At 50.8% G+C, this 26,964-nt stretch overlaps 14 protein-coding genes across 14 annotated transcripts; 6 read left to right on the top strand and 8 right to left on the bottom strand.

Moving 5' to 3' along the window:
- Nucleotides 1–499: 499 nt before the first annotated feature.
- Nucleotides 500–942, bottom strand: N7477_005370 (Dabb family protein; the record flags this gene model as incomplete). Its single annotated transcript, XM_056967033.1, has 2 exons — nucleotides 500–712; nucleotides 760–942. The coding sequence occupies 2 exons, from the start codon at nucleotides 940–942 to the stop codon at nucleotides 500–502; spliced, it is 396 nt and encodes a 131-aa protein (XP_056821787.1).
- A 562-nt stretch (nucleotides 943–1,504) lies between these two features.
- Nucleotides 1,505–2,835, bottom strand: N7477_005369 (4-hydroxyphenylpyruvate dioxygenase family protein; the record flags this gene model as incomplete). The annotated part of the gene is made up of 3 exons (XM_056967032.1): nucleotides 1,505–1,889; nucleotides 1,938–2,102; nucleotides 2,156–2,835. 3 exons carry the CDS (start codon nucleotides 2,833–2,835, stop codon nucleotides 1,505–1,507), a joined length of 1,230 nt encoding a protein of 409 aa, XP_056821786.1.
- A 609-nt stretch (nucleotides 2,836–3,444) lies between these two features.
- N7477_005368 (Ctf8 family protein) lies at nucleotides 3,445–3,906 on the bottom strand (the record flags this gene model as incomplete). The annotated part of the gene is made up of 1 exon (XM_056967031.1): nucleotides 3,445–3,906. The coding sequence occupies one exon, from the start codon at nucleotides 3,904–3,906 to the stop codon at nucleotides 3,445–3,447; it is 462 nt and encodes a 153-aa protein (XP_056821785.1).
- Nucleotides 3,907–4,541: 635 nt separating this feature from the next.
- N7477_005367 (Cnl2/NKP2 family protein) lies at nucleotides 4,542–5,135 on the bottom strand (the record flags this gene model as incomplete). The annotated part of the gene is made up of 1 exon (XM_056967030.1): nucleotides 4,542–5,135. One exon carries the CDS (start codon nucleotides 5,133–5,135, stop codon nucleotides 4,542–4,544), a length of 594 nt encoding a protein of 197 aa, XP_056821784.1.
- A 706-nt stretch (nucleotides 5,136–5,841) lies between these two features.
- On the top strand, nucleotides 5,842–7,868 carry N7477_005366 (Chromatin modification-related protein eaf3; the record flags this gene model as incomplete). The annotated part of the gene is made up of 4 exons (XM_056967029.1): nucleotides 5,842–5,996; nucleotides 6,348–6,579; nucleotides 7,263–7,638; nucleotides 7,693–7,868. The coding sequence occupies 4 exons, from the start codon at nucleotides 5,842–5,844 to the stop codon at nucleotides 7,866–7,868; spliced, it is 939 nt and encodes a 312-aa protein (XP_056821783.1).
- Nucleotides 7,869–8,445: 577 nt separating this feature from the next.
- Nucleotides 8,446–10,707, bottom strand: N7477_005365 (ARMH3 family protein; the record flags this gene model as incomplete). Its single annotated transcript, XM_056967028.1, has 8 exons — nucleotides 8,446–9,215; nucleotides 9,245–9,513; nucleotides 9,565–9,899; nucleotides 9,948–10,060; nucleotides 10,117–10,270; nucleotides 10,322–10,402; nucleotides 10,459–10,578; nucleotides 10,624–10,707. 8 exons carry the CDS (start codon nucleotides 10,705–10,707, stop codon nucleotides 8,446–8,448), a joined length of 1,926 nt encoding a protein of 641 aa, XP_056821782.1.
- Nucleotides 10,708–11,465: 758 nt separating this feature from the next.
- Nucleotides 11,466–12,259, top strand: isa1 (Fe-binding Fe/S cluster assembly protein ISA1; the record flags this gene model as incomplete). Its single annotated transcript, XM_056967027.1, has 2 exons — nucleotides 11,466–12,156; nucleotides 12,222–12,259. The coding sequence occupies 2 exons, from the start codon at nucleotides 11,466–11,468 to the stop codon at nucleotides 12,257–12,259; spliced, it is 729 nt and encodes a 242-aa protein (XP_056821781.1).
- A 591-nt stretch (nucleotides 12,260–12,850) lies between these two features.
- On the top strand, nucleotides 12,851–13,787 carry N7477_005363 (DSC3 family protein; the record flags this gene model as incomplete). The annotated part of the gene is made up of 2 exons (XM_056967026.1): nucleotides 12,851–12,901; nucleotides 12,927–13,787. The coding sequence occupies 2 exons, from the start codon at nucleotides 12,851–12,853 to the stop codon at nucleotides 13,785–13,787; spliced, it is 912 nt and encodes a 303-aa protein (XP_056821780.1).
- Nucleotides 13,788–14,114: 327 nt separating this feature from the next.
- N7477_005362 (v-SNARE protein VTI1) lies at nucleotides 14,115–14,928 on the bottom strand (the record flags this gene model as incomplete). Its single annotated transcript, XM_056967025.1, has 3 exons — nucleotides 14,115–14,202; nucleotides 14,261–14,667; nucleotides 14,749–14,928. The coding sequence occupies 3 exons, from the start codon at nucleotides 14,926–14,928 to the stop codon at nucleotides 14,115–14,117; spliced, it is 675 nt and encodes a 224-aa protein (XP_056821779.1).
- Nucleotides 14,929–15,566: 638 nt separating this feature from the next.
- Nucleotides 15,567–17,069, bottom strand: rvb1 (RuvB family ATP-dependent DNA helicase pontin; the record flags this gene model as incomplete). The annotated part of the gene is made up of 4 exons (XM_056967024.1): nucleotides 15,567–16,513; nucleotides 16,543–16,578; nucleotides 16,629–16,848; nucleotides 16,926–17,069. The coding sequence occupies 4 exons, from the start codon at nucleotides 17,067–17,069 to the stop codon at nucleotides 15,567–15,569; spliced, it is 1,347 nt and encodes a 448-aa protein (XP_056821778.1).
- Nucleotides 17,070–17,273: 204 nt separating this feature from the next.
- N7477_005360 (mitochondrial 54S ribosomal protein bL28m) lies at nucleotides 17,274–17,936 on the top strand (the record flags this gene model as incomplete). The annotated part of the gene is made up of 1 exon (XM_056967023.1): nucleotides 17,274–17,936. The coding sequence occupies one exon, from the start codon at nucleotides 17,274–17,276 to the stop codon at nucleotides 17,934–17,936; it is 663 nt and encodes a 220-aa protein (XP_056821777.1).
- Nucleotides 17,937–18,726: 790 nt separating this feature from the next.
- On the top strand, nucleotides 18,727–19,818 carry N7477_005359 (putative alpha-1,6-mannosyltransferase subunit; the record flags this gene model as incomplete). The annotated part of the gene is made up of 3 exons (XM_056967022.1): nucleotides 18,727–19,006; nucleotides 19,086–19,519; nucleotides 19,585–19,818. 3 exons carry the CDS (start codon nucleotides 18,727–18,729, stop codon nucleotides 19,816–19,818), a joined length of 948 nt encoding a protein of 315 aa, XP_056821776.1.
- A 361-nt stretch (nucleotides 19,819–20,179) lies between these two features.
- On the bottom strand, nucleotides 20,180–21,273 carry N7477_005358 (trans-2-enoyl-CoA reductase (NADPH) TSC13; the record flags this gene model as incomplete). The annotated part of the gene is made up of 2 exons (XM_056967021.1): nucleotides 20,180–21,156; nucleotides 21,237–21,273. The coding sequence occupies 2 exons, from the start codon at nucleotides 21,271–21,273 to the stop codon at nucleotides 20,180–20,182; spliced, it is 1,014 nt and encodes a 337-aa protein (XP_056821775.1).
- Nucleotides 21,274–22,830: 1,557 nt separating this feature from the next.
- N7477_005357 (peroxidase/cytochrome P450 family protein) lies at nucleotides 22,831–26,444 on the top strand (the record flags this gene model as incomplete). Its single annotated transcript, XM_056967020.1, has 8 exons — nucleotides 22,831–22,882; nucleotides 22,927–23,135; nucleotides 23,186–23,283; nucleotides 23,347–23,395; nucleotides 23,446–23,638; nucleotides 23,695–25,855; nucleotides 25,925–26,051; nucleotides 26,103–26,444. 8 exons carry the CDS (start codon nucleotides 22,831–22,833, stop codon nucleotides 26,442–26,444), a joined length of 3,231 nt encoding a protein of 1,076 aa, XP_056821774.1.
- Nucleotides 26,445–26,964: the final 520 nt, after the last annotated feature.

Here is a 26,964-nt window from a genome sequence, read left to right as displayed (position 1 = left end):
TGTATATTTTCCGCATTGGAACGTGATCTGCGATCACCTCCCATGCCATCTACGCCTATGGGCCGGAGGTCTGCTTTTTTCTAGTTTCTCGTTCAGCCATTGACCTTGATTGACCTCGGCCACATCACGACTCTGTACGGTGTTTTGCGTCGTTCCCAGCCCAGCCCAGCATGCCCCCTCGGTGTTTCTCTCCTCCTTTACCGTGTAACCCTCTACCTGAGTTGTCTGTTTCTCCCAATGTTGTGGGTGATTTGGGGCCACTGCTATCATGCATACTCAATTAAAAGGATGCTCTCTGTACATCCCACATGAAATGACGTTTCAATTTCCCTTTGACTCGTAGCTACACGCAACATACAAGCATGAGATGCGCGAACAATCATACCGAAAGCGTATGTCCCAGCAAACTCCAATTCCACGATCCCAATGAACACTCACTGATAATATGAGGGTGACCCATTATATTCGTAGCTGGTAAGTATCAATCCCTAACCATCCTCTAAAGCACATTTTCATAATAAGTCGTCAAGACATCCTCTTTCATAGGCCCCGCAACAGCCTTCAACGCCTTGTGAGCCTCACACTCCGTATCATAATATTTCATATCCTCCATCGAAGCAAAAGTCGTCTTCACCGAGATATTATAGCCCTTGTTCCGGGGATCCTCGAACGATTGTCCGACAGCAGCAGCGACGATGTAAGGCTTGCCATCCTGTGCACGAGTCTTAAAGTCAGTATATCCGTGGCTTTTATGAAAACTCGATCAGAAAGGTGAGTAGTGCATGCCTTAGTCGCTGTCTTCGCAAGAACCTTGTATTGCTCCAGTAGACGGAGGCGATCTGCCTCATTGGGGACCTTGAAGAGGGTGATACGTTCGATAGGAGCCATTGTGGATGATGTGGACATGGTGCGTTTGAGGAGGGTAAGAGGTGTGCGGAACATTGGAGTTCTTATGTTATTCGATTGTTGGCTAGACGCGGGGTTGTTGAGGGTCGGAGTTCGGAAGCTCGGCGTGTAATTAGTGTTGGATTTACTACACAGTTAAGATTCTCTCGACGAGGAATCGGTATTGGTGCTGATGAATTGGTACTTCATGGGTATTTTCTTTTCTACTTTGATTTCTTGTGAGATAATTGAGTCTAGAGGGAGCGAGGAATATATTCTCCTGGGTTGAATCATGTCGCTATTGAGAGTGCGGAATGTGTTTGTTCGAAAGTGTGTGTTTAATTCCGCCCCGGGTATTGGGTTTGGCAGGGTGGGCGGAAAAAGCGCCTGGGGCTGCAGTAAGTCTTACCTCATTTGAACGGTAACTCTCGCGGTCCTGGTTTGGGTATATGAGTAGTTGATGAGGAGTTGTAGTCTGCATTTGTGAGATTGTACAGCTGCACAGAGACCTGTAATATGATCTATATAAGAAGACAGCTTGATGCGTGATGCATGTACCAACGTCTTCACGACTGCTGGATGCAAGTATGAACACATAGCGACCTTGATTCTCATAAAATCACAGATTGCCTCTCAGAGCCTGCTCCCTTTCAAATGCCTCAAAGAGACTCTTGAAGTTTCCCGCCCCGAATCCATCAAAATCACTTCGTTGAATAACCTCTACGAAAACTGTCGGCCGATCCCCGATGTGCTTCGCAAAGATCTGCAGTAGATACCCACGCTCATCAAAGTCAACGAGTACATTCAGCCTTTCCAGTACGTCCAGATCCGCAGCTAGTGTCCATGAGACTTTAGATAGTCGCTGCCTGAGATCTTCATAATATGCTGATGGGACTTGAAGGAATTGTACACCGCGTGCTTTGAGGTTCGTTACTGCGTTAACAATGTCGTGTGTGCGGAAGGCGATGTGTTGTACGCCTGCGCCATGGTAGTAGTCGACGAATCTGGGGCTGTTAGTTCCATTCCGGGGTGTGAAGGGAGGAGACACTTACTCTTCTATCTGTGATTTCTTCATGCCCGTTGCTGGTTCGTTCATGGGCATTTTGATTGTTTCGTTTGGAGAGGCGACTACTATCGAGCGCATGGCTGAGTATTCGCTGCACATTGCTTTGTCGTCGACTGTCCAGTAGCGGTGGAAGTCGAGGCAGTCTTCGTAGCTAGTATAATGTCAGGTTGGATTCTTCAAGGGCTATCGCTGCTGGCGACTTACTATTTAAGGATTCGGTCTAAGCCTCCCCATGACTGATTCCCAACGCAATGATCTATCTCGATGAATTCAATCGCAGGCAAGATCCGATTGATAGGGTCCCCATTAACATCGATGGTACGATATCCGGGTAAGAAGGGCGCATTTGATCTATAGTGTTCCCGGTTGACCAGCGAATGCACTGTATCGCCGTAGGTTCCAATCGTGGCCGTCGTGATGTGACCCATTTTATCCACTGAAATGGTCTCTGGCTCGGATATGGCGACTGCGCCACTCTCAATGGCTCGCTTCCATATGTTCTCGATCGTGCCTGTGACCTGGAACGCGACGTCTTTGACACCGTCACCGTGCCGAGTCAAGTGTTCGTGTATCGCGGCAAGCGTCGCTCGTTGTTCTTCTGTAGCATGTTGTAACACATTATTCTTTTCATCCCCCAGTGGCTCACAGACCGGTCCAGTTAGAACAAAGACCGCTGCGCCGTTGGCCACTACATAGCTAGCCAGGAACTGGGACCCCGTTTCAGGACCGCGGTATGCAATCGGCGCAAATCCCATGCGTGTGATATAGTATGACGCGGCTTGTTTGGGATTCCCAACGTACCAATGAACGTGATCGAAGCCGACGTATTCAAGGCTTAAGTCTGTTGGGAAAGTGGCTACCTTTGGGCTATTGGCGATGCTCATGGTGCCCACCTATGAATTAGCGAGGGCGTATACCGGCCACAACCGCATTGAACATGTCAAGTAGGAGAAATGTGCAAGATGGAGATAAGTTGAAATGAGGGGACGTATTGAGGTTGAGGATGTTTTAGGTTTCACATTCCTGCCGTCTGTAGCCGCATTCGATTAATCATTATTTGCGTTCAACAAATGAGATAATGCTGAAGTCATGTTCTTGATTTGGGTCAGGCCGGTGTTCCATTCCATCCATTCCATTCCAAGAATCGCTATCTCGTGGTGTGCTTTGCTTTCCGGGGTTGGAAAGCCGAGTCCATGGTTTATGTGTCCATCCATGAACGTAGATACCCGAGCTTGTTGCGCCGCGACTAGTGCCATACTTTGTATTCCATAGCTTGAACTGGAAACAGATCAAGAGAGCGACCCCTTAGTAATTTTAAAATGAAGGCGCGAGGACATGGCATTTTGATGGAACTTGTATCCAGGGTGCCGTAACCGGCTGAGCTTCAATGTAGCTTCAGCGCAGGGTCAGTCCTTGCCAGTGGGCTTGACGTGATAAGATGGCTTCGGTTAGCCCATTGTTCTGCCGATGAAATAGAGGGTATCCCAAGGACCTCAAATATCATTGACAGGCTCTGGTCGATTCTTGAAGAAGATCTTGTATCGCACGACCTCGACAATCTCCAACTCCTCCATCTCCGACCCAGCACGCTTCTGCAGCACTGCTATCGGTCGCGGCAGCTTCTTCACCTCGCCAGTCATGCGTTGATACCGACCGACATACAGATAGACTCGCTTCATCCACTTCGTGTCGTCTGGGTTGAGCAATGAATAGTCGGGGAACATGATCTTTCCGATGGGCGTTTCGACGGACGGGGCATTCAGATTGGGTGAACCATCTGGACTTGTGTCTGGTTCATGTTCTGGGAGGTTGATCGTGCCTTGAAGCTCAAGGAGCGCAAGGCCGGAGGGTGTTTGGAGGAGTTGCGGGAGAGGGTTAGTGAGAGGGAAGGACGATGTCTCTGTCGCTGATACAGCGGGCGCGGAAGAGCGCGTGTGTAATCGAATCGAAGGCATTGTTGCGGACTAGTGTGGGAGATTCTGCGAGTGAGGGAAAGTGCAGGTCTAACGCGACGCGGGTCGCGGGTGACCCCACACCGGTGTAAACTGCTGGTTTTGCCATCTTGGGCGGGAGTTCAGAACTACATGACTCAATGTAAAATGAAGGTGCATCACTGCTGATTGATAAACTCCATGCTCTTGTTTAAATCTTCTCATATCTATCACTGGGACGAATGGCTGCTGCTCGCCCATTTGCAGATGCAGGCGCTACATAGGTGACCGCCGCCTTACTGGTATCTTCTTGATATCCTTGTGATCCTGACCGCTTATACCTCGGGCGAGATCCTATGTGCATTGCTCTTGTAATGCAGAGCTTAAGCAACTGGGAGGAAAACATCAGCCTCGGCTTAGACCCAAGCGAGGAGTCGCGGAGATGTATAGTTAAGCAGAGGTCCTGTTGTCTGAGGACAAAGCAAACGGCCTATGCTTTGCAAAGTGTTCCACATACGCTAGATCACTGCCAAAGTCAGCCTCTTGTGTAATTGCTGGGACATAGTCACTTACCCCAACTCTTGCATACGAGCCCAATACGGTGGATCATCTCGAATTCATTTAGCCACATCGAGGCCAATCAGTTGGTTCTGTTCATCTCACGAAGTGCTCCTGTAGCAAGTATCCTCAAGATTCTGCAGACCCTTGATGGCCTCTTCAGCCACATTGTTGGCGGTGCCAGCTGGCCCCTGCAGCTTGCCATAGCGGAGATCACTCATGTCCCCAACAATGGTGCTGAGCTCTTCCAAAAGGCCTTCAGCTTCACGATCCACATCGGAGATCTCACGCTCGAGCGTGGCACACGCTGCCTCCATTTCAGCCAGAAGACTGGCTACAGAGTGGTAGTCTTCTGGGCCGGGATGAGTTTGACCAAACATGTGGAGATCGACATCCATTTCGCGCTGCTCATCTTTAGTGGCAGCTTCCACTTCCGTAGCAAGAGTGGCCTTGCGGAGCTCGGTTTTTTGTTGTTCGCCCTGCTTGAGCTCTCGGTCGATATTTTCATTGACCCGGTCCATGTCATGTTCACGCACTTGCTGTAACTCACGGTACAGAGTGCGGATGTGCGGATGATTGCGCAACCGCTTGGGGAAGAACTCTGTGAATTTCTGCAGGGACAGCACAGTTGGCAGCGGTGCGGGCGAGAGTAGAAAATTACTCAGAATTGATTCCTCTGAGGGTGCCATGATCATGAACTAGTCAGATAGGTTCAGGCGAAGATTCTGGTGAAGTATGCGTAGTCTCGATGCTGGGTCTCTTATCGCGAAATCGCGAAATCGCGTCACGCCTCCCGAATCTGGCAAAGCGCGGTCGCGAGAAGAGTCGCAATGAACCCAGGCCGTTAGTTACTGGATCAGGACTCTTCAGCGAACACCAGTCTGTAAGCACGAAATAAGTGGTGCACTATCGTGGTAGGTGTTGACGAAGTTGTTCCCGCACGGATCCAGGGGTCAGTGGCCGTTCCGCCTTTTGCATCAACCTCTTTCCATCGCCCTACGCGCAGCAACTGGAGCATTCAGAGCAACCAGAGCTACAAGACACTAGTCTCAGCCAACTACACGCCGAATTTGGCATCATATAAGGGTTCCAAGTTCGAAAAGGAGTGGAAATCTCCCCCAAGCCTGGGCAGAACGATTCAGAGCCATTGTCAAGGACATCTGGCATACTGGGCCTCGCCCCAGGCATCGCCTCTGCGGTCGAGAATCGACAATACAGCTCCTGCGTCTGAGTAAGACTGTTCGCGAGGAATTGAAACTGCAGCCCGGAGGCATCGACGACCCATTGCCTCGCCGATAAGATTCGCATTCAGGTCTTTTCCCAGATCTTAACTTGACTTATTCGATTCCCATTCCCATTCCCCTCCACTTTGTCTGTCTTCAATCTTTGTTTTTCATCATCATGCCACCATCAATGTACAGCAAGGACGAGAAGGTCCTCTGCTTTCACCAAGAGTTACTTTACGATGCCAAAATCCTCGAGGTGCGCTTGAAGGACCCCTCCGACAAAAAGAGCCCTCATGAATATCTGGTCCACTACAAGGGGTGGAAGAACACGTATGTACTCTTTTTCATTACCTTGAACCTGGACGCACTCTTTCGCCCCGCCAGCTTTCAGGCTCGATGTCTTGGTGCTGTTCTGCTTCTTTCCTACCTCACCATGATCCTTCTTCCCTCTCTCACGTTTTGCTTCACTTACATCTGCGAAACCTCTCAACACCACTAACATGGTGGATCGATTCCAAATGCGCTTGGTCGATAAGCCCAACCGGCGTCGTCTGTTGAGTCCCATCCCAACCTCACTGGCCTGTCCATGCCCCCTACATCACTGAAATACTCTCACTTCCATCTCGCTGGCGGCGAAATCCGCCAACCTTTTAGCGGCACGGGCTGACCACTTTCGAGTAGATGGGATGACTGGGTATTGGAGGATCGCCTTCGAAAGGCGTCCGATGAGAATCGTGAGCTGGCATCCAACCTGCGCCGCGATGTCGAGCAATCTGCCCGCAAGCAAGCAAAGCCCGCGTCCAAGAAGCGAGCCATGTCCGACCGCAGCTCGGTACGGGATAGCGAGGAGCGCGGCGCATCTGTGCCTGGCCGTGGTGGGAAGCGTGCGCGCGGAGAAAATGACATCGAGAAAGTAAGTTATCAGTTTTCATCTGCTTCTTTGCTTGTTGAGTTGATGCCTGCCCTACAAAAACACTATCATTTGCTTCTCTCACCCGTCTCATTCGTGCCATCCTTGCATCCTTTTAACTTTATACACCCTGTCTCTTCTACTCTTCCCCCCATCTTACTTCACTTCCTTGTCTTTCACCCAGCCCTTAGATTGCATCCTCGATATGGCTCGCATGAAGAAGCACGAGCCTTATCCTGAGGACTATGATGATCGCGAGGGATCTCAAAAAGTCGAAGAATCTGATTATCGCGAGGAATTATATGATCTCAAGGAATTTTGTGATTCTGAGGTATCCTATGACCTGGAGTTTCCCTATGATACCGAGGGGTCCTTCACCCCCCTGGAAATTGATAGTCTGAGGGGTCTCCCCCTCTTCTCTGATCTCGATGACTTCGATGAAGCTGGGAAATCCTATGATCTCGATGAAGTCTGTGACCTTGATGATCTCGAGGACGCTCATAATCACCGAGTTCGGAACGATCTCGAAGAATTCGATGATATCGAGGAAACCTATGATATTGGAGAGCCCTACGACTCCTCGTTTCTTTCATACCTATCTCATCCCCCTGGCGACTTTCCATTTGACTTCTACCCGGAGGACAACTTGGTCACCCACGAGGCGCTCGCAACTAATGACATGACAGGAGGAGAGCTTCAACATCCGTCCCAGCATCCGGATTGTGATGCCCGACAACCTAAAATCACTCATTGTGGACGATTGGGAGCGTGTCACCAAGAATGGCAGCGTCGTGGCTCTTCCGGCTCCCAAGCCCGTCCGCCAGATCTTACAGGACTGGCGCGACGAGGAGGAGCCTAAGCGTCGCGAAAATCGCATTGATGTTGACGTCCTCGACGAGGTCATCGCGGGCATGCTCGAATACTTCGATGTCATGCTCGACAAGGTCCTTCTATATCGCTACGAACGCGCTCAGTACCGTGTCTTGCGGAATAAGTTCCAGGATACGAAGAACTTCGGCCCTGTCGATGTCTACGGCGCCGAGCACCTCATCCGTCTCTTCAGTAGGTTGTCACTTGATGTCCTATTTTCTTCTTGACTGAATTTCAACTCCACAGGCCTTCTTCCCGAACTCCTCGCCCAAACCAACATGGACGTCTCGAATACTCAGCGCATGCGGGAAGAACTCTCCAAGCTCTCTCTTTGGCTTAGCCGGAACTCAGAGAAGTACTTCCGTACCGAGTATATTCCCGCCAAACAGTCCTACGACGAAGCCGACGACTCGTCTTCCTAAGGTAACCATTATGACTCAAAACTTGTCCTTTCGAATCAACCAAACTTGCCCACCTATCTCTTTACATTGATTTCGGGATTGTCTGGCGTTCTCAGCATATGTTGAGCTATTCCACAGAGTGTTTCTCCAACCACCGACCCTTGTTCTTTCTTATTTCTTTTTTGCTACACTGGATGTTTCCACACTGGTTTCTTCTATCACACGGCGCACATCTATCCGGCACTTATCATTACGTTTCTTGCCGGCCATGAGCATGAATATGAGCATTGGTTTCGCTAAGGAGGCACGTGGGATTCTGCGGGCTTGGGTTTCAACGGGTTATCAAAATCTCTAGATCTCAGCTCTTCTCCGTAATTGGAGCTAGGCTGACAGAAATACAAAATAACACCACAACTTGAATACTCAAAACATAGACTAATGATCTCAACCCTGCCGTTCCAAGTGACGCAGTAAAAGCAAGATTTTGAAGGGCAATTCATTCTCATTTTTATGTCAATGCTACGTCTAGATCTCAGACAAATACAACCAGCCCATCTCCATCCAGGGAGAGGATCAACCTACAAATCCAAATAAGCATTTAAGCAACAATTTGCCTCGCATCATCAACCGCACACCTGGCCGCCCTCTTCAACTCGCTCTTCCACTCCGTTTCTCTCCACTTCGACCAAGTCGTCAACCCTTCCGGCGGCTGAATGCTGAGCGTGTCATACCCTTGTTTGATGATGCGGTGCACCTCTCTCGGACTCAAATTCCTCTTCTTAATTGCCGGTAGTGCAACAGGCTTTGGCTCGCCATCCGGCTTCGGACTAGGCGCTACCGCCGTAGTTTCACCGTCAGACTGGAATAGAAGAGTGTAGAAATGCGTAGAGACGCTAAGAAGGGTTTCAACAGCTGCGGAGTGTGTGTCTTTTTCTTTTTCCCTTTCTTTGGGGAAGTAGACGTCGCGGAACTTGGAGATGACAGGTCCGGTTTCGACGAGCTTATAGAATAGGTCGTCGTAGGATGCTGGGTCCGGGAGGAAAGTATCGCCTGCCGAGACGGTGAATGCCATCAGGTCAGCAAGAGAGGTGGTTAGGGTGTTGATTTTGGGGTTGGATGTCAGGTCCGTGGCGTAGGTTGTTAGGAAGCGGGTTGTTGAGAGGAGGGTGCGCCAGAGTTCCGACCAGTGGTATGTGAGGCGGATTTTGTTCATTGAGAGGTATGTTAGGATGCGAAGGGTTATTGCGATGACGTGGCTGTAGATGTTCACGTCCAGGCGGCGGCGGAGATTGTGGGTGAGTGTGTCGATCATTATGTCGAGGATTACTGTTGCGGGGACCCGGTCGCCAGCGACGAGGGGAGGTAGGGCTGGCGTTGGCGGCAGAGACGGACTGTACGTTTTCCGCTATCGCTGCAGATGTGTTTGCAAAGGGTCGGGTCTTCGACTAGGATGCGGAGAGTGAACAGGCTTAATTCAGCGTAGTGAGCGCTTCTAATGGTGCGGTAGGCGTGCTGCTGGAGGTAGGAGGTCAAGGAGAGGAAGCTTGAAAAGGGTGATTCCTCGGTTTTGTTCTCGGGCATCATGTGGACCATGTGGTAGCCAAAGAGCTTATTCGAATTTGTGAAGTCATAGGTTGCCATCAGAATGGCGGCTTCTTGCGCGGGTCTAAGCATTATTAGCGGTGTATTTATTTCATCATGGGAACTCATGTCGTACAGAGCAGCAAACATGGCCTTTGCTTCTTCAACCGTAGGAGGAGTTGCTTTGTCTCGTGCACCGGGGGTAAGTGCCCGCAGGCCAAAGAAGACGAGTGTACTTGTCAAGTTCCAGCCTTCAGGTACATCATCCTGCACGGCGATATAGCCATTGCGCAGACCGCCACAAGTGAGACCTACGCCATGCACAACTTTTTGAATGCTCGATTCGTTGACGAAATCGTCGAGTCGCAACTGGTAGGGGTTTTGGAATTCAAACTTGTTGTAATTTGCCAAGAGCCCTAGCAGAAGAAAAGGGTCGAAAACTTGCATGGGTGTATCAGAGTCATTGACATACTATGATAATTAGTTCCAGCTCTTCGAAGAAGGTTTAGTAGTACATGCCTTCATCAGCGATGGGAAGAGATCGCGATGGGTAAAATACGAGACGAGGCTAGTCTTGTACGCCCCGCTGGTCATGGCGATGGCCACTCTGATTGCCTTGCGGCGCACCTCAACTAGAACATTATTAGCTTGTTCATCAAGATTGGAGACTACAAACTCGGATACTCACGATTACTGCCATTGCGAATGATCCCGTCCAGGACCGAGACAAAGTCAGAGATGACATGGTCGACTTCATCCAGCCCAGCTAGAACGGTGATGACATCTGAGCTAGGGTTTGTGTACTTCTTACTTAACACACTGGTCAAGAATATCGACAAGGTCTCAAGCGGGGGTCAGTAAAGGCAATTCTGCTAGCCGAATTGAGCACTCACATCCAATGCATAGGACGCAGCCGGCGCGACACCAGAAGCTGCCTCACGAGTAGCGCGGGAGAAAAGACGCTGCGTTTGTGTCTAATTCGGATTGGATTAGAACAATGTAGGTTGAAACATATCAGCAAACAACTCACCTGCAGACTCAACGTCTCGTCAGCACTCAGACCGTCCAGCAGTGCATGCAGCTGGCTGCGATTCGGAGACAGCAAGAAGAACTCCCTCCAGAAGCCCTCGGACAGCTCTGTATCATCGTTCTAGTCGTGTCAGTGGTGTATCGCACATGGTGGGGTGTAACATACTTTGAAGAGAGTCTCGTAAAGCTGCACAATCTTGGGCTGAAAGGTCTCGGGTCTCGTTTGCTGGGTGAGGGGCGATGCCTCCATGGTTCACAGCACTTTTGAGAGGAGTGATTTACACCTTTGCACACAGATGTTTCTTTGACGAGTTCACTATTCACGTCCGGAGCCGGAGTTGCTTGGCAGTGACACCAGCCACTTGCGGATCCAGCCACATGGCCTTTTTTAAGGTACGGATTGAATGAGATTGGGTTGACTAATGGGACCCGTATCGAAGGTCACATCTATGAACTATGGCGCTGTGTGTGTGTGTGTGTGTGTGATTCAAGGTGGACCTAATATTTAAGATGATGGTTTTACTGCATACTCGATTTTTCTCTATTCAGTGGCTCTGCGCACCTCGCGGCTTCCGGAAATCGCTAGGTTCCTCGTCATGTGATTTGCATCAGTTTGCGTGAATCGGAGGATGACCATGAAGGGAGATGGGTCTCTCATGTTACATTGCCCATAATGGTCTTATTGCAGGAACAAATGTATTAGTACAGTCATTATCAGACAAATCCTCACCAATACATGAGTCTAGTCCAGTATAGAAAAAGGACAACAAGGGTCAAAGTGGCGCCACCGCGAGGAGATCAAATACATCAAATACATGCACTCTGATTGGCTGTGCTCACGTCATGCAACCAGGGTGACTAAGCTACCCCAGGAGTGTCGGAAAGAACAAACACGACTTTCTTTCCACACCATTCAAACATCTTTCCTACTCTCTCATTTCGACTGAACTTTACATGTGTCGTTAGCCATATACACAGAGATCCTCGCCTCACCGATTGCTCCCCATCATGAGTCTCTGCAGCACCATGCATCGTTCAGTGACATCATCCGCCACCCTCCTCCGCCAGGCTTTGCCCTCGGCAGGCCCCCGCGGCGCTCTACGCTGCTTCTCATCTTACGGAAACACATATCAGTCCTCGAAGCGGGACATGCAGACTGCGACCGCCTACCGACCTCATACACTTCCTTCCTCTTTCCCGGTGCCTCGCAGCTCCGCCGGACAAGACACTTCGATCTCCGCCGAATTCTCTCTCCCGTCCGACATTTCCAAGCCCTCGTCACAATCTCAGTCATCCCAGGTCAGCGTACGTGAAGGGGAAGCTCAGAAGTCCAAATCTGTGTCGCCCACAACATCCAAGACTTCCCAGACTTCTCAGACTTCCCCGAAACCTCGTCGGCCATTGCGGGCAAGAAAGGCTGCCATGAAAGTGACCCCGCTGGCTATTCAGCAATTACGCAAGCTCATGGATAACCCCGAACCGAAGTACATTCGAGTAGGTGTTAAGAACCGTGGCTGTTCAGGCCTGGCATACCACCTCGAGTATGTAGAGAAGCCGGGCAAATTCGACGAAGTAGTGGAACAAGACGGAGTGAAGGTTTTGATCGACAGCAAGGCCTTATTCAGCATCATCGGCAGTGAAATGGACTGGCACCAGGATAAGCTGAGCCAGCGCTTCGTCTTCAATAACCCCAACATCAGTAAGTCTCTTCGGCGATCACCTACAATTACGTTCCATTTTCAGTGGGCTGACTTATGACTACAGAGGAATCATGCGGGTGCGGAGAGTCCTTCATGGTCTAAGCGCTCTTTCTCGATATCTTGATTTTTCCGTTTCTCGGCGTCTTGTCATACGGTGCATTGGATGGCGTTTTTTTTTTAAATCATTGTCAACGGGTGATTTGGGATCCGGGGCCGTTTTACCGGCCTAGTACATACGCTCTATATCCATCGATACTTTGTCTCCACCGGTCTCTCTCCGCGGCTATTTTGCCGCTCCTTCGTTTCCCAAGGGAAGTTCTAGACTGCTGGCTTAGGCTGTCCCTGTTCACATTGGCCTTTGTATGCTCAACTCGGCCTTCCTCCTGTTTTCACATTTTCTAATGTCTCTTGGAACAGACAAATTCTGTGATACTACTTATATAGACCAGGCCATTCGACTATAAATGAAATGACATATACCTCAATGCATACCCTATGTGATTGCGTAGGACCTATATCTCATCATGTTATTGTTTAATGCATTGATCATGCCATAAGTGAGTGCAGTGACTGTTCCCGCATCGCTGATGTCACATGATGGGAGCCTCCGCATCCACCTCGGACATAGCTCCGACACTTTCAATAACTTGAGGAGATCCCATGAACGAGCACTTAATCCAGAGAGCACCTAGAATGGCGTCACAAGCCCTGCTCTCCCCCTACGGCACCGTCGCTAGCGACCCTGTCACCGACGCTCTCCTAATAATAGTTCGCTTCTCCGCCTCCATCCCGGACCTCCCTCTTTGACGTCCCAACTCCCGACACAACAACAGGCGCCGGCCTCAAACAACTAATCCGCGCCAAACTCCCCTCGAATCTATCCTCCCACCGCCTCCGTCTCATCTATGCCGGCCGTGGTCTAGAAGACTCAACCGCCCTGACAACATCTCTGAAGCTCCCCTCATCACCAACCCGATCACCCCACCCAGACTCAGAGCATGAGGACTCTCAAACTGAAAATGGAAAAGGAAAGCAGGCCGTCCGCGACAGTAGACCCCGGATCTATATCCACTGCTCCATAGGCGACATCGCACTCTCCGAAGCAGATCTCCGTGCCGAATCCGACATGTCTTCTACTCTACTCCAGAAACAGAATGAGACTTCCCTCCCATCTGTGCCAACCCGTACCTCTCCTCCACCACCAACCACAATTCCCGCACCTCGGGGCTTCGACCGTCTTCTCAGTGCAGGCTTCACCGCATCCGAAGTCACAGCCCTGCGCTCGCAATTCCTTGCCGTCCAATCCGTGTCCAGAACACCGGATACCATGCCTACGGGTGAGGAACTGCGTGATTTGGAGGATCGGTGGATGGATGAGGGGTCGACGGCTGCTTTGGCGCAGGCTGGTGGGGACGGTGGGGGTGGGGATGATGACGGGGGGTTTGGGGGTGGTTCGAGGAGTGCGATGGATGATATGCTGTGGGGGGCCGTTATGGGATTTTTTTGGCCGATTGGGTGTGCTATGTGGTTGAGAAGGGAGGAGGGGGTTTGGAGTTGGAGGAAGGGTGTTGCTGTTTTTGTGGGAGTGGTTGTTAATGCTGCTTTTGGGGCTATGAGGATTATGAATTGAGGAGAATAATGGTTGGGATGGAATAGTGTGGTGTAGCGTTCTATATTTGCATGAGATACCCTAATTAGCGTTTATTTCTACCATTGCCAGGGCTTGGCAGTACACCACTGATGTATATAGAGATGAGATGGTTACTTGGATTTTGATAGTATAACCGTTGGTTCTTCGGTCATTGCACGTAGGAGGGGATCGTCCAAATGATCTAGTATTTGATTACAGTGAGACTTTACAGACGAGGCTTTCGCTCTCGTCAACTCACAAAAATGCTAGAATACAACATCTCAAATAGGAGCTGAATCCCTTCAATTAACGCCAAAAAACCAAACGCTAATGGAACTTGCCGTAGATAACGGCGAAAATCAAAAGAACAAGCACTGTGATGATAGCGATAGTAATTATCCGATTTGTAGCCATCCTAACCAATGTCAGTCAGCTCATTGAGACTGTCGGGGAAAGGTGGAAGGGATCATTACCTACGGGCCATGCCCCTCAAAGTCTTAATGCTAGTATCCACATATCCCTCACTCTGCTGTAGGTTGTCCCGTGTGTGCTGGATCGTCTGGCGCTGGCCGTACAGATCTGCCAGCACATTACGGCCCACGTCTTCGGTCTCCAGCGCCTGTCGCTGACTTGACTGGAGTCGTGCGGAGCTGCGCTCAAGACGTTCAGTCCCGGAAAGCAACTGTTGGCGCTGCTCCAGATGCTCATCGACTGGGTCGTCGGTGTACCGGTCACCGAATAGCGCTTTGCGGTCGTCCGAGAGGGATTTCAGCTTGCGTTTGATCTCGTCTACGTCTGTTGAGTAGTTGCGGAATCGCATATTGATCTTGGAGCGTGCTGATGATGGGATATTCTGCTTCTCCAGACGCATTTGGTCCAGCTGTTGCGGATTGTTAGTTGGTGGTTTACAGGCTGCGAGGGTCGGGTAATCGCATGAATCCATAGGTTGCGAGCGACTCACGAGTTCTGTGGCTTCGTCGAGAACTTGCTCGGCTGATCGGATTGCGGCCTTGCGCTGCTCGCCGCTGGCTTCGGCGATCTGGTCGAGCTTCTGGTTCAAGTCGGCTTGGACCAACTTCAGCTCATTCTCGTAGCTGGAGAACAACTCCGAACCGGCATCTGTATCGAGAGGGTTCGACATCTTGAGAGGCGTGTAAGGTATGTGGTTTCAGAAAGAACGTGTTCGTTGTCTGTTGCGCGAGGACCGAGTGGCAGTTGGGACCGGAGGCTCCACCGTTATCTGGGGACGGGTGAAGCTGTTCGGAGCCGCCGTGCGGAGCTTCTGTGCAAAGAAGATTACTTAGTCCGGTTCCTCGTGGAGGAGTAGAGAATGAGTCCCGAGGGCGTTAAATTATCGTTATGAAATCTAGATATTTGAAATTGTGAGGCGATTCCTCGGAGGCTGGGTTGAGTTTCCCACACGTGATTTGAAGCCGGCGTTACAACGGATACCCGGTGATAAGTAAGATAACCGAGGAAGTCGAGGGTCTTCTTTGAGATATTTCAGAATAGCCCAGAACCCAAAGCAGTGCTGATTTTGAATGTATGCTGCAAGTCCTGCAACAATCGATAGACACAGAGCTTGACATTCGATCCCTTGCTCTTAGTCTACATCAAACAGCCTTGGAACGACGCCGTAATAACATCCAATCCTGTAACATTAAATCAAGCCTAGACAAGCACATTTCGCCTTTTTCGAATAAACAAATGAATACCCCCATGGAATACATATCATGGAACTCCTCAATCACTGTTCTCCACTCATAGCATTATCCAGCTCTAAAGAAGGAATTTGCTGCTGTCTTGAGCGACTATCAATGCACTGCGCTTCGCATCAAGGAAAAGATCCTCGCATTCGGCAACATCTGCAGCCTCGATGCCACCAGGACGTCCGTTAATGCGAGCCAGAATGCTCGCCGGAGTCAGCAGTTGCAACGCATACCGCAGGCTCACCTTACTGCCATGCTCGGCAACCTTGTCAAGAGCGGGCTCAGTGATGTTCAAGCCTTCAGTCTTTGCGCGGAGACGAATGATGGTCTTGATCTCTTCAGGGCTGTAAGGGGTGGTCGGAACAATGAGAAGACGGGCGAGCAGGTCGGGGGGAATACCGTGGGCAGCGCTGATGTCGTCGGTGCCACGGATAACAGTATTGCCTCGGTTGGAGGCGAGGATGACGATGGGGGAGATAGAAGACTCAAGAGCACGGTTCAGATATGTGAAGCACTCAATGTCGAGCATGTGGACCTCGTCAATGAAGAGCACGCCGGGAACCAGCTCGGCGACACCCTGGTCAATGTACCGGTTTACAACCTTGTTGATCTCTTGACGCAGCTTGTCGGTGATTTCGGTTTTCTTAGGCTTCATGAGCTGGCCCATCATGCTCATAACGTCCTGGCCACCCTGCGGCCGAGCATTGGCCATATCCAAGTCGTGGAGAGTCACGTCCTGGACGATCTCCTTCTTCTTGTGAACCTCGCCCTTAGGAACCGGAACATACTCCTCCGCCTCGAGATCGAATTCGGTTGCATAGGCGTCTGACCGTCCAACACGCTTGCAAGCGCCAGTGTTGGCCTCAATGTAGATGACGTCTCCCACGGTGACCCGCTCCTTTTGGATGGCCTCGTAGATGCTGGGGTCCAGGCGGAGCTTCTTGGTACCCTTGGCCGACTTCAATCCGATAATCAAATGGCTAATCGTGCGTCCGTATCCGCCAGAGGATTCTCGGTCTCCTCCGGGGTAAGCTCTGTGACTTCACCCTCGTACACCTCCTTGGTCTCACGAACTCGCAAACCTAATTTCGTGTTAGCTATCGCCTTATACAAGTATCATCTTGTTGCGTACCAATTGCGCGTCGGAAGTTCTCCATCAAAGCCTCCGTCTTCTTGACCTCTGCAGAGTAGATCTCACTGCCAACAATCGGGCAGAAGGGAACCTTGGTTCCCAATTCCTGCGAAACTGCGAGAGCGAGCGCGGTCTTTCCGGTACCGGGGCCACCAGCGAGCAAGACAGCTCGGCCAGCCATCTTCTTCGACTTGATGAGGTCGACTACAACACCGCATGCCTGTGATCGATAGCAGCCAGTTAGTTGGGGTTCTGCAAGGATGTATCTCTCCCCGTCGATCTAGAGCTGACACGTACCTCGCGGGCACTAGTTTGCCCGACAAATCCATCACCGGATGCCTCTGAGGTACCGTCGGAGCGCAGTCCCAAGCCCTTGATGTGCGTGTGCGCCGCAGTCCTATTCTCTCGCGAGTTGGACTTAACCTCGTTGATCTGGACCATGGTAGAGGGAATGAACAGGTGAATGAAGAAAAAAAGAAGCTGGACGAGCTCAAAGAAATGGGTCCTGTCGCAGATGCGCCTAGAAATTCGCGAGCAACCTTACGTTGGAAGGGGACGAGGCGCTGACTAACCAATTTTCGCGCTCCCAAATTCTTCGCTCATCGACACGAACTCACATTGAACTTGCCATTGGTCTCTGTCAACATGGCCACTCCATTTTCTCTCACTGCGGCTTTCCGCGGCCTAGCATTATCCGCACCCAAGCGATCCTTCTCGACATCACTGGCATGCCAGTCCGACAAGAAACTCCCCGAGCACATCCCGGCCTATCCCCATGGCCCCCGACAGTGGTACAAGCAGGCCGATACTGGTCTCTACGGCGGTGCCATGATTCGTTTTGGTAACAAGATTTCCGATGGACGCAACAAGGGCAAGACAAGGCGAAGCTGGAAGCCCAACGTCCGCCGACAGAAAGTGTGGAGCGAGGCGCTCGGCGAGCACCTTCGCATTAAAGTTACGCGCGAGGCGATGCGTTCGATCTATAAGGAGGGTGGCCTCGACAACTACCTCATGAGCGACAAGAATGGTCGCATCAAGGATCTCGGCATGTTCGGATGGGAGCTTCGGTACAAGGTCATGCAGACCCCGGCCATCCAAGAAAAGTTGCAGGCCGAGCGGAAAAAGCTTGGACTGGCAGACCCTCTGCCGTTTGATGAGTGGATCAAGACTAAGGAGGCCGAGATCCAGGCGAAGGTCGAGGAGAGACTCAACATTCAAGCCATCACGAAGCCCCGCCCGAAGGGCAAGGCCGACATCCAGAACCAACGACGTGCCCAGCTCGACCAGCTCGACCAGCTCGACCTTTAAAACGGGCGACATCTCTTTCTTGTCTGGAAAACATACGGTCTCAATTCCTCATTGACGAGACAAAACGGACTGGCGCTACTTCCATTGTATCATTACCGCGACGAACTGCTTGACGCTATTCCACCACTACTGTTCACCTCTTTCGAACCATACCTGCGCCTCATGTGTTGACCAACATGATGGCAGCCGTTTCGTGCGATTGTATTGGGCTTGCATATTAGAAATTCTGTGTACTTATACTCCACATCCATGTTTTGAATTTCAATTGCCTTCTTGTAAACCAGCTAAGACCACGGTCTTGTAATTCATGATCATGTATGTATCTCGTGTGTCTTTGACTGCCATGTGCAAGCGTGATAGTCCACAATAGGTCGATTCTGTCCTCTGCTCTACCCAATTCGTTTTCTCATCTGAGACCTTGACTCTTGCAGGTAAGAAGCTGTGATGGCCACAAAACGGCCACGATATATCTGGTATCGATCCAATGCTCTCAACCAGGCTCAAATCCGATTTTGGTATAAAAGAAATAGTTCAAAGCACTACCATTAGTTATCACCCCTTGTTTGATCGCCAAGAATCCTTATCTGCATCGCTCAAAACGGTGTTATTGTTGGTATGCGACCCGCACCCCCGGATTCGTCGACCGGCCACAGCTCGGAAATGAAACTCGCTCCCGACACCCTGCATCTCATTTCACCGACCTTGCAATTGCGCTCAATTTAAATGCTGCACTCAAGCCGTTAATTCTACTGCATTCATATCCGGCACTTCAGCGCCGGGGTCCCTCATTATGCAGTTCGCCGTGCCTCCGCGGAAGAGCGTTCCAGGCGCTCGCTCCTCAAGAATACCGCCCTACCGGCGAAAACAGCTCAAGACGATCGCGATTATCGCCTTTGCAATTCTTTCCATCCTCTATTTGTTCTCGCACTTCTTGTCCTCGAGCTCGACATCCGTGGCGCCGTCCGCTACGGCTGGTGTGGTCATCGTGACCTTGTTGGATTATGAACGATTCAGCGAGAGCTATATTAACAAGCTTGTCGCGAACAGGGAAGACTACGCGACACGCCATGGTAAGCTCGCTTACTCACTCATCTTGCTGGGTTCATAGTTCAATCAGGAAGAGAGTGGGACTGACGTGTGCTGCGCTAGGGTATACCAATTTTTTTGCAAGCGTCTCGGACTACAATGAAGCTTTTGGTGACTCTCCTCGAAGCTGGGCTTTGGTTCCAGCCATGCGCCACGCCATGGCGCTTAACCCGACTTCGAAATACTTCTTCCATCTGAACGCGCATGCCCTTATCATGAACCCTGCGCTATCGCTCAAATCACACCTTCTAGAGCGCAACAAGCTCGAGTCTGTCATGTTGAAGGATGCCCCTGTTGTGCCGCCGGATAGCATTATCAGGACATTCTCGCATCTGAAGGAGAAGGACGTCGATCTGATCGTGACGCAGGACAGTGAGGATCTGAACCCCGGGAGCTTCATTCTGAGGAATGGCGACTTTGCGCGCTATTTCTTGGACTTGTGGTTTGATCCGCTGTTTCGCAGTTACAACTTTGCTAAGGCGGAGACTCATGGGCTGGTATGTTTCTTCGGGGGGTGGTTGTGGGCTTCGGAATCTGGCTGACTGTTTTAATTCTCTTCAAGGATCATATCATGCAATGGCACCCGACTGTTCTCTCCCGGACTGCCGTGGTCCCTCAACGCTATATGAACGCGTTCAGTGATTCGACAGCTGCCTCAGCTGATGGTGCATACAAAGATGGCGACTTCATCATTCGCTTTCCTGCGTGTGAACAATCCACGACTCGCGACTGCCCAGAGCTCGAAGCTTACTACAAGATATGGCAGAAGAAATATAAGAGCGAGCGGGACACCTGAGGTTGATTGACGTGCTCATGGCTCTTTCTGTACGATAATATGATTTGGAGTTTGGGTTATACTGGTCTCATATAGCGCGAGGCTATCCTTTTCTTCCTCTTTCACTTGGCGTGCATAGGTTCACGGGAATATGGCCATTATTCTGATTTCCATATTCGACTTTCGGAGACACAATTCGTAAAGTGTGGTCTTAATATCTATACACATCCTGCGTAAAAAAAACTTGAGTCTTGAGTCTGGGACTCGTGTAATAGATAGACTTGGCTTGTCTGTCCATTAATTTCCTATTTCAATATTTCCCAGCATTTCGTCCACGGAGAAGGGGACGTTTTTCTCACATAGAGACTGGTAAATTCCACACCTAGCAGAGGAAGGGGAGAATGACAGTCTTCTTCTTCTTGTACTTGTCACCGAATTCCTTGCGGTAACGCTTCTCCTTCTTCCAACCCCAGCTCCACATCTGCAGCCCACTCACAACAGTGAAAAGAAGAACACTCCAGCTCAACTGACTGACAAGGTAAACACCAATCCAGGCCAAGATCTCGAAGCAGTAGTTAGGGCAAGTCACCCAGCTGAACCCGAATCCAGAGGGGATACCACGCTCAGTAGTACCGGGCCGACGCAAGTCACGCAAAATAATGTGCGCGTTCAAGTTAGCCACCTCGCTGAAAATGAACAACGCGAGACCGGCATAAACGAGGGCAGTGTTGGGTGTTCGAGTGGCCGCGCCCGCGTCGGGGCGGAAGACCCAGTAGGCGATGTTGAATCCAGAGAGCGCCCAGTAGTGTGCACTGTTCTTGAAGATGTTGCGGGCGGGCATGGTAGCGTTGCTGAAGCGGTGCACGAAGATGGTCTCGTATTCGCGCTTCAGGAAGTGCAGGGTCAGGAGAGCACAGACTAGGATCTGGGTGTTGGAAGGTGCGGGAATGGTCTCAAAGTTGAAGTACAGAAGAGAACGGAGGGGGTAAAGGAAGAGGGCTGGAATCAGGAGGGGGCCCAGGTATTCGATGATGAAGACGGTGCGCCATGCGATCTGGGGGCCTGGTTGGAAATTTGATGTTAGCTTTGCTCGGTGACGCGGGAGGTCTTTCAAGTCCATATCTGGCGGGCATTTCGACATACCCAGGTCCTTGACGTGAATCACGCTTGACTCCCGGAGACCGGTGTCGTCGATGGTGGTGCCCTTGTCATTGGGAACCACGCTGCGGTCGCTTCCCTTGGTAATGCGCAGACGGTGAACGGAGGCACCGGAGGCCTTGGCAATGGAATTATGCAGCTCCTCTCCATTGGTGTCGAGGTTGACTGTAATGGTCTTAGGGAGCTTCTTGATGGGTTTACCTTGTTTGTTGTTAGCTTTGTGCAAATACAGTGATTTTCTCCGAGAGCTCAGGTTCGAGCGAGGAGCTGAAGATTCATACCCCGCGGCTCGACGGCGAGCGTGATCTGGGACGCCATGATCAATATGGCAAACTCAATCGGTTTGAAACGACAGAGTGAGTAGGTCGAGGTTTCCCAGTGGTATCGAGAAATGTTGAGAACCTCGGTTGACCCCACGTGATATTGACACCTGAGGTTGGGATTATACTCGCCAGGCGTAAACAATGCACAGGCTCAGCAACAGGCACACATCACGTCGCGGTGGTTTAAAGCTGAGCCATGGAGAGAAAATCAAGCTATGTATACGAATGTATGTGGACATTGGCCTAGTCAGGCTCAGAAAGATTGGGAGAAGCAAATTCACTGGCTCATTTTCCTCTTGGTGCAGTATGGACGGCTCCAGGATTTACCACATCACGAGACTATTATAGTGAATTCGATAAGGCTGCAAACCAACATTGAATATTTGTGCGTAACTGTGCTGACAGAGAATTGCAAACCGAATCGGACTAACTTGAAACCACCACGAGATAGCCTTAGCAGCATGAATTGCAACGCAACGCGAGGAAGTCTCGGCAGCAGGAAAACGGGCTGAGCTGAAAGAAGCCCGCTCGAGAGGCGGAGTCCAGCGGATCCATAAACGGGCGCGAGAAAGGGACACGCAGATCTGCTAATGTTCGTTGCCTGGCTAAGGCCACGAGGCCGGCGCGGACTAATTGCTCAGCCGCAGTTAGTCTGCCCGAGCGTCGCCAATGAACGCCTCGTCCAGCAGGGACTAACCGGGGTTCCCGGGCCTGTCTTTGGCCAGATCGCTGGTGGGATGCTAGCGCACCCGAGCTCGTGCTTTCGAATTTGTTTGCTGTGCATATCGAGATGCTCGTTAAACAAACAGAGGATCCGCATTGGCCAATGCATTCCCCACCGAGTTAATGCGAGCTGTCAGAGTGCCAATGACGCTGGGGCAATTTGATGGTGAGACTCAGCTGGCGGCCTAGCGAGGGACGCCTCGAGTTCATTCCTCTGAGTGTTGATAATCTCTTTGTCAGTTTGTCTTTTCTCTCGAGGTTGACTCGGACTCGGGCATGGCGAAGCAAAGAGGCGGGGAATGGGGAAAGGCAAGTAGTTCACATGGGGATTCCGTCTGGGACGCACGAATGAGAACTGCTCCAACATTCGCATGCAAGTGGGGCGTCGCATGTCCTTTCCCAGATGTGCATCGTGGACCCGGCTTAGGGTTGTGGCACTAGATGTCTTCGAGAGGAAACTATGCACACGCTACTCGTGTGCCTGGGTTGAGGGGCTATTTCAGCCGTAAGCTGGCCCCCCCATCACTTGCTTTATATCTCCCTATCCTCCGCGACCTGAGGATCTAGTTTTGCTTGATCCCTGTGACGTGATCTGTCTGACCCTTGTTAGGTTTTGCCGTTTCGCAGAGGTGGAAGTATCCTCGCCACTCCAGTCTCCTGTCTCCCTGCCTTAGACCCTTTGGCAAAGTGTAGTAGCTTCATCAAATTGGTCTACAGGTGTGTGCATCTCTTTGGCAATCCTGTTCCATGTTTTGCGCCCGGCTCGCGCTTACTTCTCGAGTACCTGCCAGAACTAACATCCTCGGTCCGCATCCAGAAAATCGTCAATATGGGAATCTCTACACTGTACAAACGCCTCTCCAACCCAGACATGTTTGACCGTCGCAGGAAAGCTGCCAATGGCAGCAAAGTCCCCTTGTCCAAGTTGAGCAGATCGTTGAGGCGTCCTTGAGGCCCTTGCCAACTGAGACTGGCGATGGAACCTACATCAAGGAAGAAAAATCTACTGGCATTATCAAAGACATCCCTCACCTCCCCATCAAGGATCTCGAGGGCTTGGCGGTGACGGCGAAAAGCGCAATCACCGGTGATGATGTCAATGACAGGGAGTATATCATGGAACAAGTGATCGAGGTATGTCTACAGTGGTAAGCGAACACCTGCACTCTCTCACGGTTCAATAGGTTGCGGCAGACTTGCCTTCAACTTCACACATTGGAAAAGAACTTACGAACACTTTCCTCAAAACTCTATGGACTGATCTGCAACACCCTCCTATTACGTGAGTTAGACATCTTTGATTCCGAGCTGATAAACCGGAGGATATACTAATTGAACATTGCAGCTCCCTTGGGCGTGATGCCTTGTACCGGAAGGCGGATGGATCAGGAAATGTCCGTGCTGCTTTTCCTGATGATAAGATTTCTGCTAACGTCTGCACAAGAATCTTCTCTGGCCTCAGATTGGCGCCGCTGGGACTCCCTATGCCCGATCGGTCCAACCAAAGAAAATGCGGTCTGCTTCACTTCCAGATCCGGAGCAGCTTTTCGATAGTTTGCTAGCGCGGAAAGAGTTCAAGGAGCACCCCGCCAAGATTTCTAGCATTCTCTTCTATCTGGCATCCATTATTATTCATGGTATGGCATGAGCACCAATTCTTGAAAGCTCCAAGGCTCGCGCTGACGAAGGCCAGATCTCTTCCAAACCAATCCTCGTGATGCAAGTTCGTCTTTGACATCCTCATATTTGGACCTGCAGCCTCTCTACGGCAACAACCAGGACGAGCAGAATGCGGTGCGAACATTTGAAGATGGAAAACTCAAGCCCGACTGCTTCTCTTCAAAGCGTATTCTTGGCTTCCCTCCCGGTGTCGGTGTCATGCTGATCATGTTCAACCGCTTCCACAATTTCGTCGTCACACAGCTGGCGGAGATCAATGAAGGCGGCCGATTTACCAAACCAGATAAGTCCAACACCACAGCCTATGCCACCTGGGACAATGATCTCTTCCAGACCGCCCGTCTGGTTACTTGTGGTCTCTACATCAACATCGTATTGAAGGACTACGTCCGGACCATTCTCAACTTAAATCGAACTGATAGCAAATGGAGTTTGGATCCTCGAGCTGAAATCAAGTCGGCCACCGAGGCCACTGGTAACCAGGCCTCGGCGGAGTTCAACCTGGTCTACCGATGGCACTCCTGCATCTCGCAGCGCGATCAGAAGTGGTCTGAGGATCTCTATAAAGAGGTGTTTGCAGGCAAAGATCCGCACACAGTGAACATGCAGCAGTTTGGCTGTGGCTTGGGACGGTGGGAGGCAAAACTTTCCGAGGACCCTCTCGAACGACCATTTGCGAACCTGAACCGCAACGCAGATGGAACCCTCCCTGACGATGACCTCGTCAAGATCTTTGAAGACAGCGTAGAAGACGTTGCTGGTGCCTTTGGAGCTTCCAATGTGCCGGAAATTCTCCGCAGCGTTGAGGTCCTTGGCATTAAGCAGGCACGTAACTGGAACCTGGCCACCTTGAACGAGTTCCGATCATTCTTCAGCTTGGACCCATACAAGACTTTCGAGGAAATCAACTCAGATCCATATATTGTTGACCAGCTCAAACACTTCTATGACCACCCCGACCAAGTGGAACTCTACCCAGGTATCATTGTGGAGGATGCGAAAAAGGCAATGGCCCCGGGCAGTGGCCTCTGCACCAACTTTACCATTTCGAGAGCAGTCCTCTCGGATGCGGTTGCTCTTGTCCGTGGTGACCGCTTCTACACTGTTGACTATACTCCCAACAATCTTACAAACTGGGCCTACAACGAGGTCGATTACGACAACTCGGTAGATCAAGGCCATGTCTTCTACAAGCTTGTTCTGCGCGCGTTCCCCAACCACTTCCGTGGAGACTCAATCTACGCGCACTTCCCCATGACAATTCCCGAAGAGAACAGAAAAATCTTTGCCAATCTCGGAATGGCTGGCATGTACAGCTTCGATAAGGCCACTTACAGCCCCGCCCCCAAGCTGATCAACTCCCATGCTGCCAACAAGGCTATTCTTGCGGACCAGGAAGCTTTCAAAGTGACTTGGGGAAAGAAGATCGAGTTCCTCGTACAACGTGATGGTCATCCCTATGGACGAAACTTCATGCTGTCTGGTGATCTCCCGGCAAATGCAGCATCTCGAAAGATGATGGGCAAGGCTCTTTATCGGGAGAAGTGGAGAGAAGAGGTCCAGGCGTTCTATGAAGATATTACCTTGCAACTTTTGAAGACGAAATCATACAAAGTCGCTGGTGTCAGCCAGATTGACATCGCTCGAGATGTCTCCAATCTGGCTCATGTTCATTTCTGTGCCAGCATCTTCTCTCTCCCGCTCAAGACAGAGTCCAACCCCAGAGGTATTTTCACTGAGGTTGAGCTCCACCAGATCATGACTTTGATCTTCACCTGCATATTCTATGATGTTGATGTCTCCAAGTCTTTCCAGCTTGAGCAAGCATCCCGTCAGGTCTCCCAGCAGCTTGGCGAGCTGGTCATGGCCAACGTTGAGGTTGTTGACAAAGCTGGAATCGTCGCCCAAATAGTCAGCCATCTTCACCGTCATGATGCCTTGAGTGACTATGGCGAGCATATGATCAAGCGTCTACTGGATAGTGGACTGCCTGCCAAGGAAGTTGTGTGGACACATATCCTTCCGTCGGCAAGCTCGATGGTCGCCAACCAAGCGCAGCTGTTTGTTCAGTGTCTTGACTTCTATCTTGAGAAAGAGAACGCGGCTCATCTGGCGGAGATCCAGCGTCTGTCGAAGGAGACTTCGCCAGAGTCTGACGAGCTGCTTCTACGATAGTGAGTTTTTCTTTTTTTCATAATCCCCAATCATCAGTCAATCAATTCTCACTGACTGTGCGTCTACAGCTTCATGGAGGGTGCCAGAATTCGCTCATCCGTTGCAGTGCCCCGTGAGGTCGCAAAGCCTACAGTCATCGATGACAACGGAGAGAAGTTGACTTTAAAGACTGGCCAGCAGATTCTCTGTAATCTGGTTAGTTTATAATTTGCTGCCTGACATACCCTTTTATTAACCATAATTCAGGTTGCCGCCAGCCACGACCCCGTGGCCTTCCCCGACCCCGAACAGGTCCGCCTGGACCGTGACCTAAGCGAGTACATATTCTTTGGACATGGCCCTCACCAGTGCCTCGGCCTTGATATTTTTAAGGTCGCACTACCGACCATGCTCCGAATAGTCGGTAAACTGGAGAACCTCCGCCGCACCCCTGGACCCCAAGGTCAACTCAAGAAGCTCAAGGTGATTGGCGGCATCACCATGTACATGGATGCTGAGCACAGTAGCTTATCGCCGTATCCCGCAACAATGAAGATTCAATGGGACGGAGATATTCCCAAGGTGACTCCCAAAGCGGAAGCCAACTGACAGGGCTGACAGAGAATGGTGAAAGAAAGTCGGCTCCACGAATTTTTATGTATTCCTGACTGTATATCTCGTTGTCCTGTATTCGCTATGGCGTTTGTTTGATTCCGCCGTGATGCAGTATGGTCTAATATTTCTCTAGCGCCGTTATTCACTGTGATCAAGTTTTTATAATCGAAGATTCATTCGTGTATCCCCGTGCCTAGACGAGGTAGTTTAAAACCTGTGACTAGAGACTGAGTCGTGACGAGACATTACTCGGAGATGCCGAGAAAGATACATAGCTGGAAATTGAGACATGTTTGCGTAGAGGTTTCTAAGCAATCAATTGTAATATCCTCGGAATTAGCAAACTTTGAGACAATGCCAGAAGGGCAAAGGATGAGTGGATGTCTGGAAGTACATCGAAACGTGCCCTGACCGCCCGGCAATCAGGCCCTGCTCCGTCATATTGCCGCGACAGCTCACTGGGGCAGTCTACGATTCTTCCCTGACCTCTTTTCCCTTTCTACCACTTTCTTCC

Source organism: Penicillium maclennaniae, assembly GCF_028827695.1.
Source record: "Penicillium maclennaniae strain IBT 15551 chromosome Unknown utg000005l:1.0-2652337.0:1.0-2654196.0, whole genome shotgun sequence".
NCBI lineage: Eukaryota > Fungi > Ascomycota > Eurotiomycetes > Eurotiales > Aspergillaceae > Penicillium > Penicillium maclennaniae.
The sequence above is the reverse complement of the archived record's forward strand: the minus strand, read 5'-3'. Positions and strand labels throughout refer to the sequence as shown.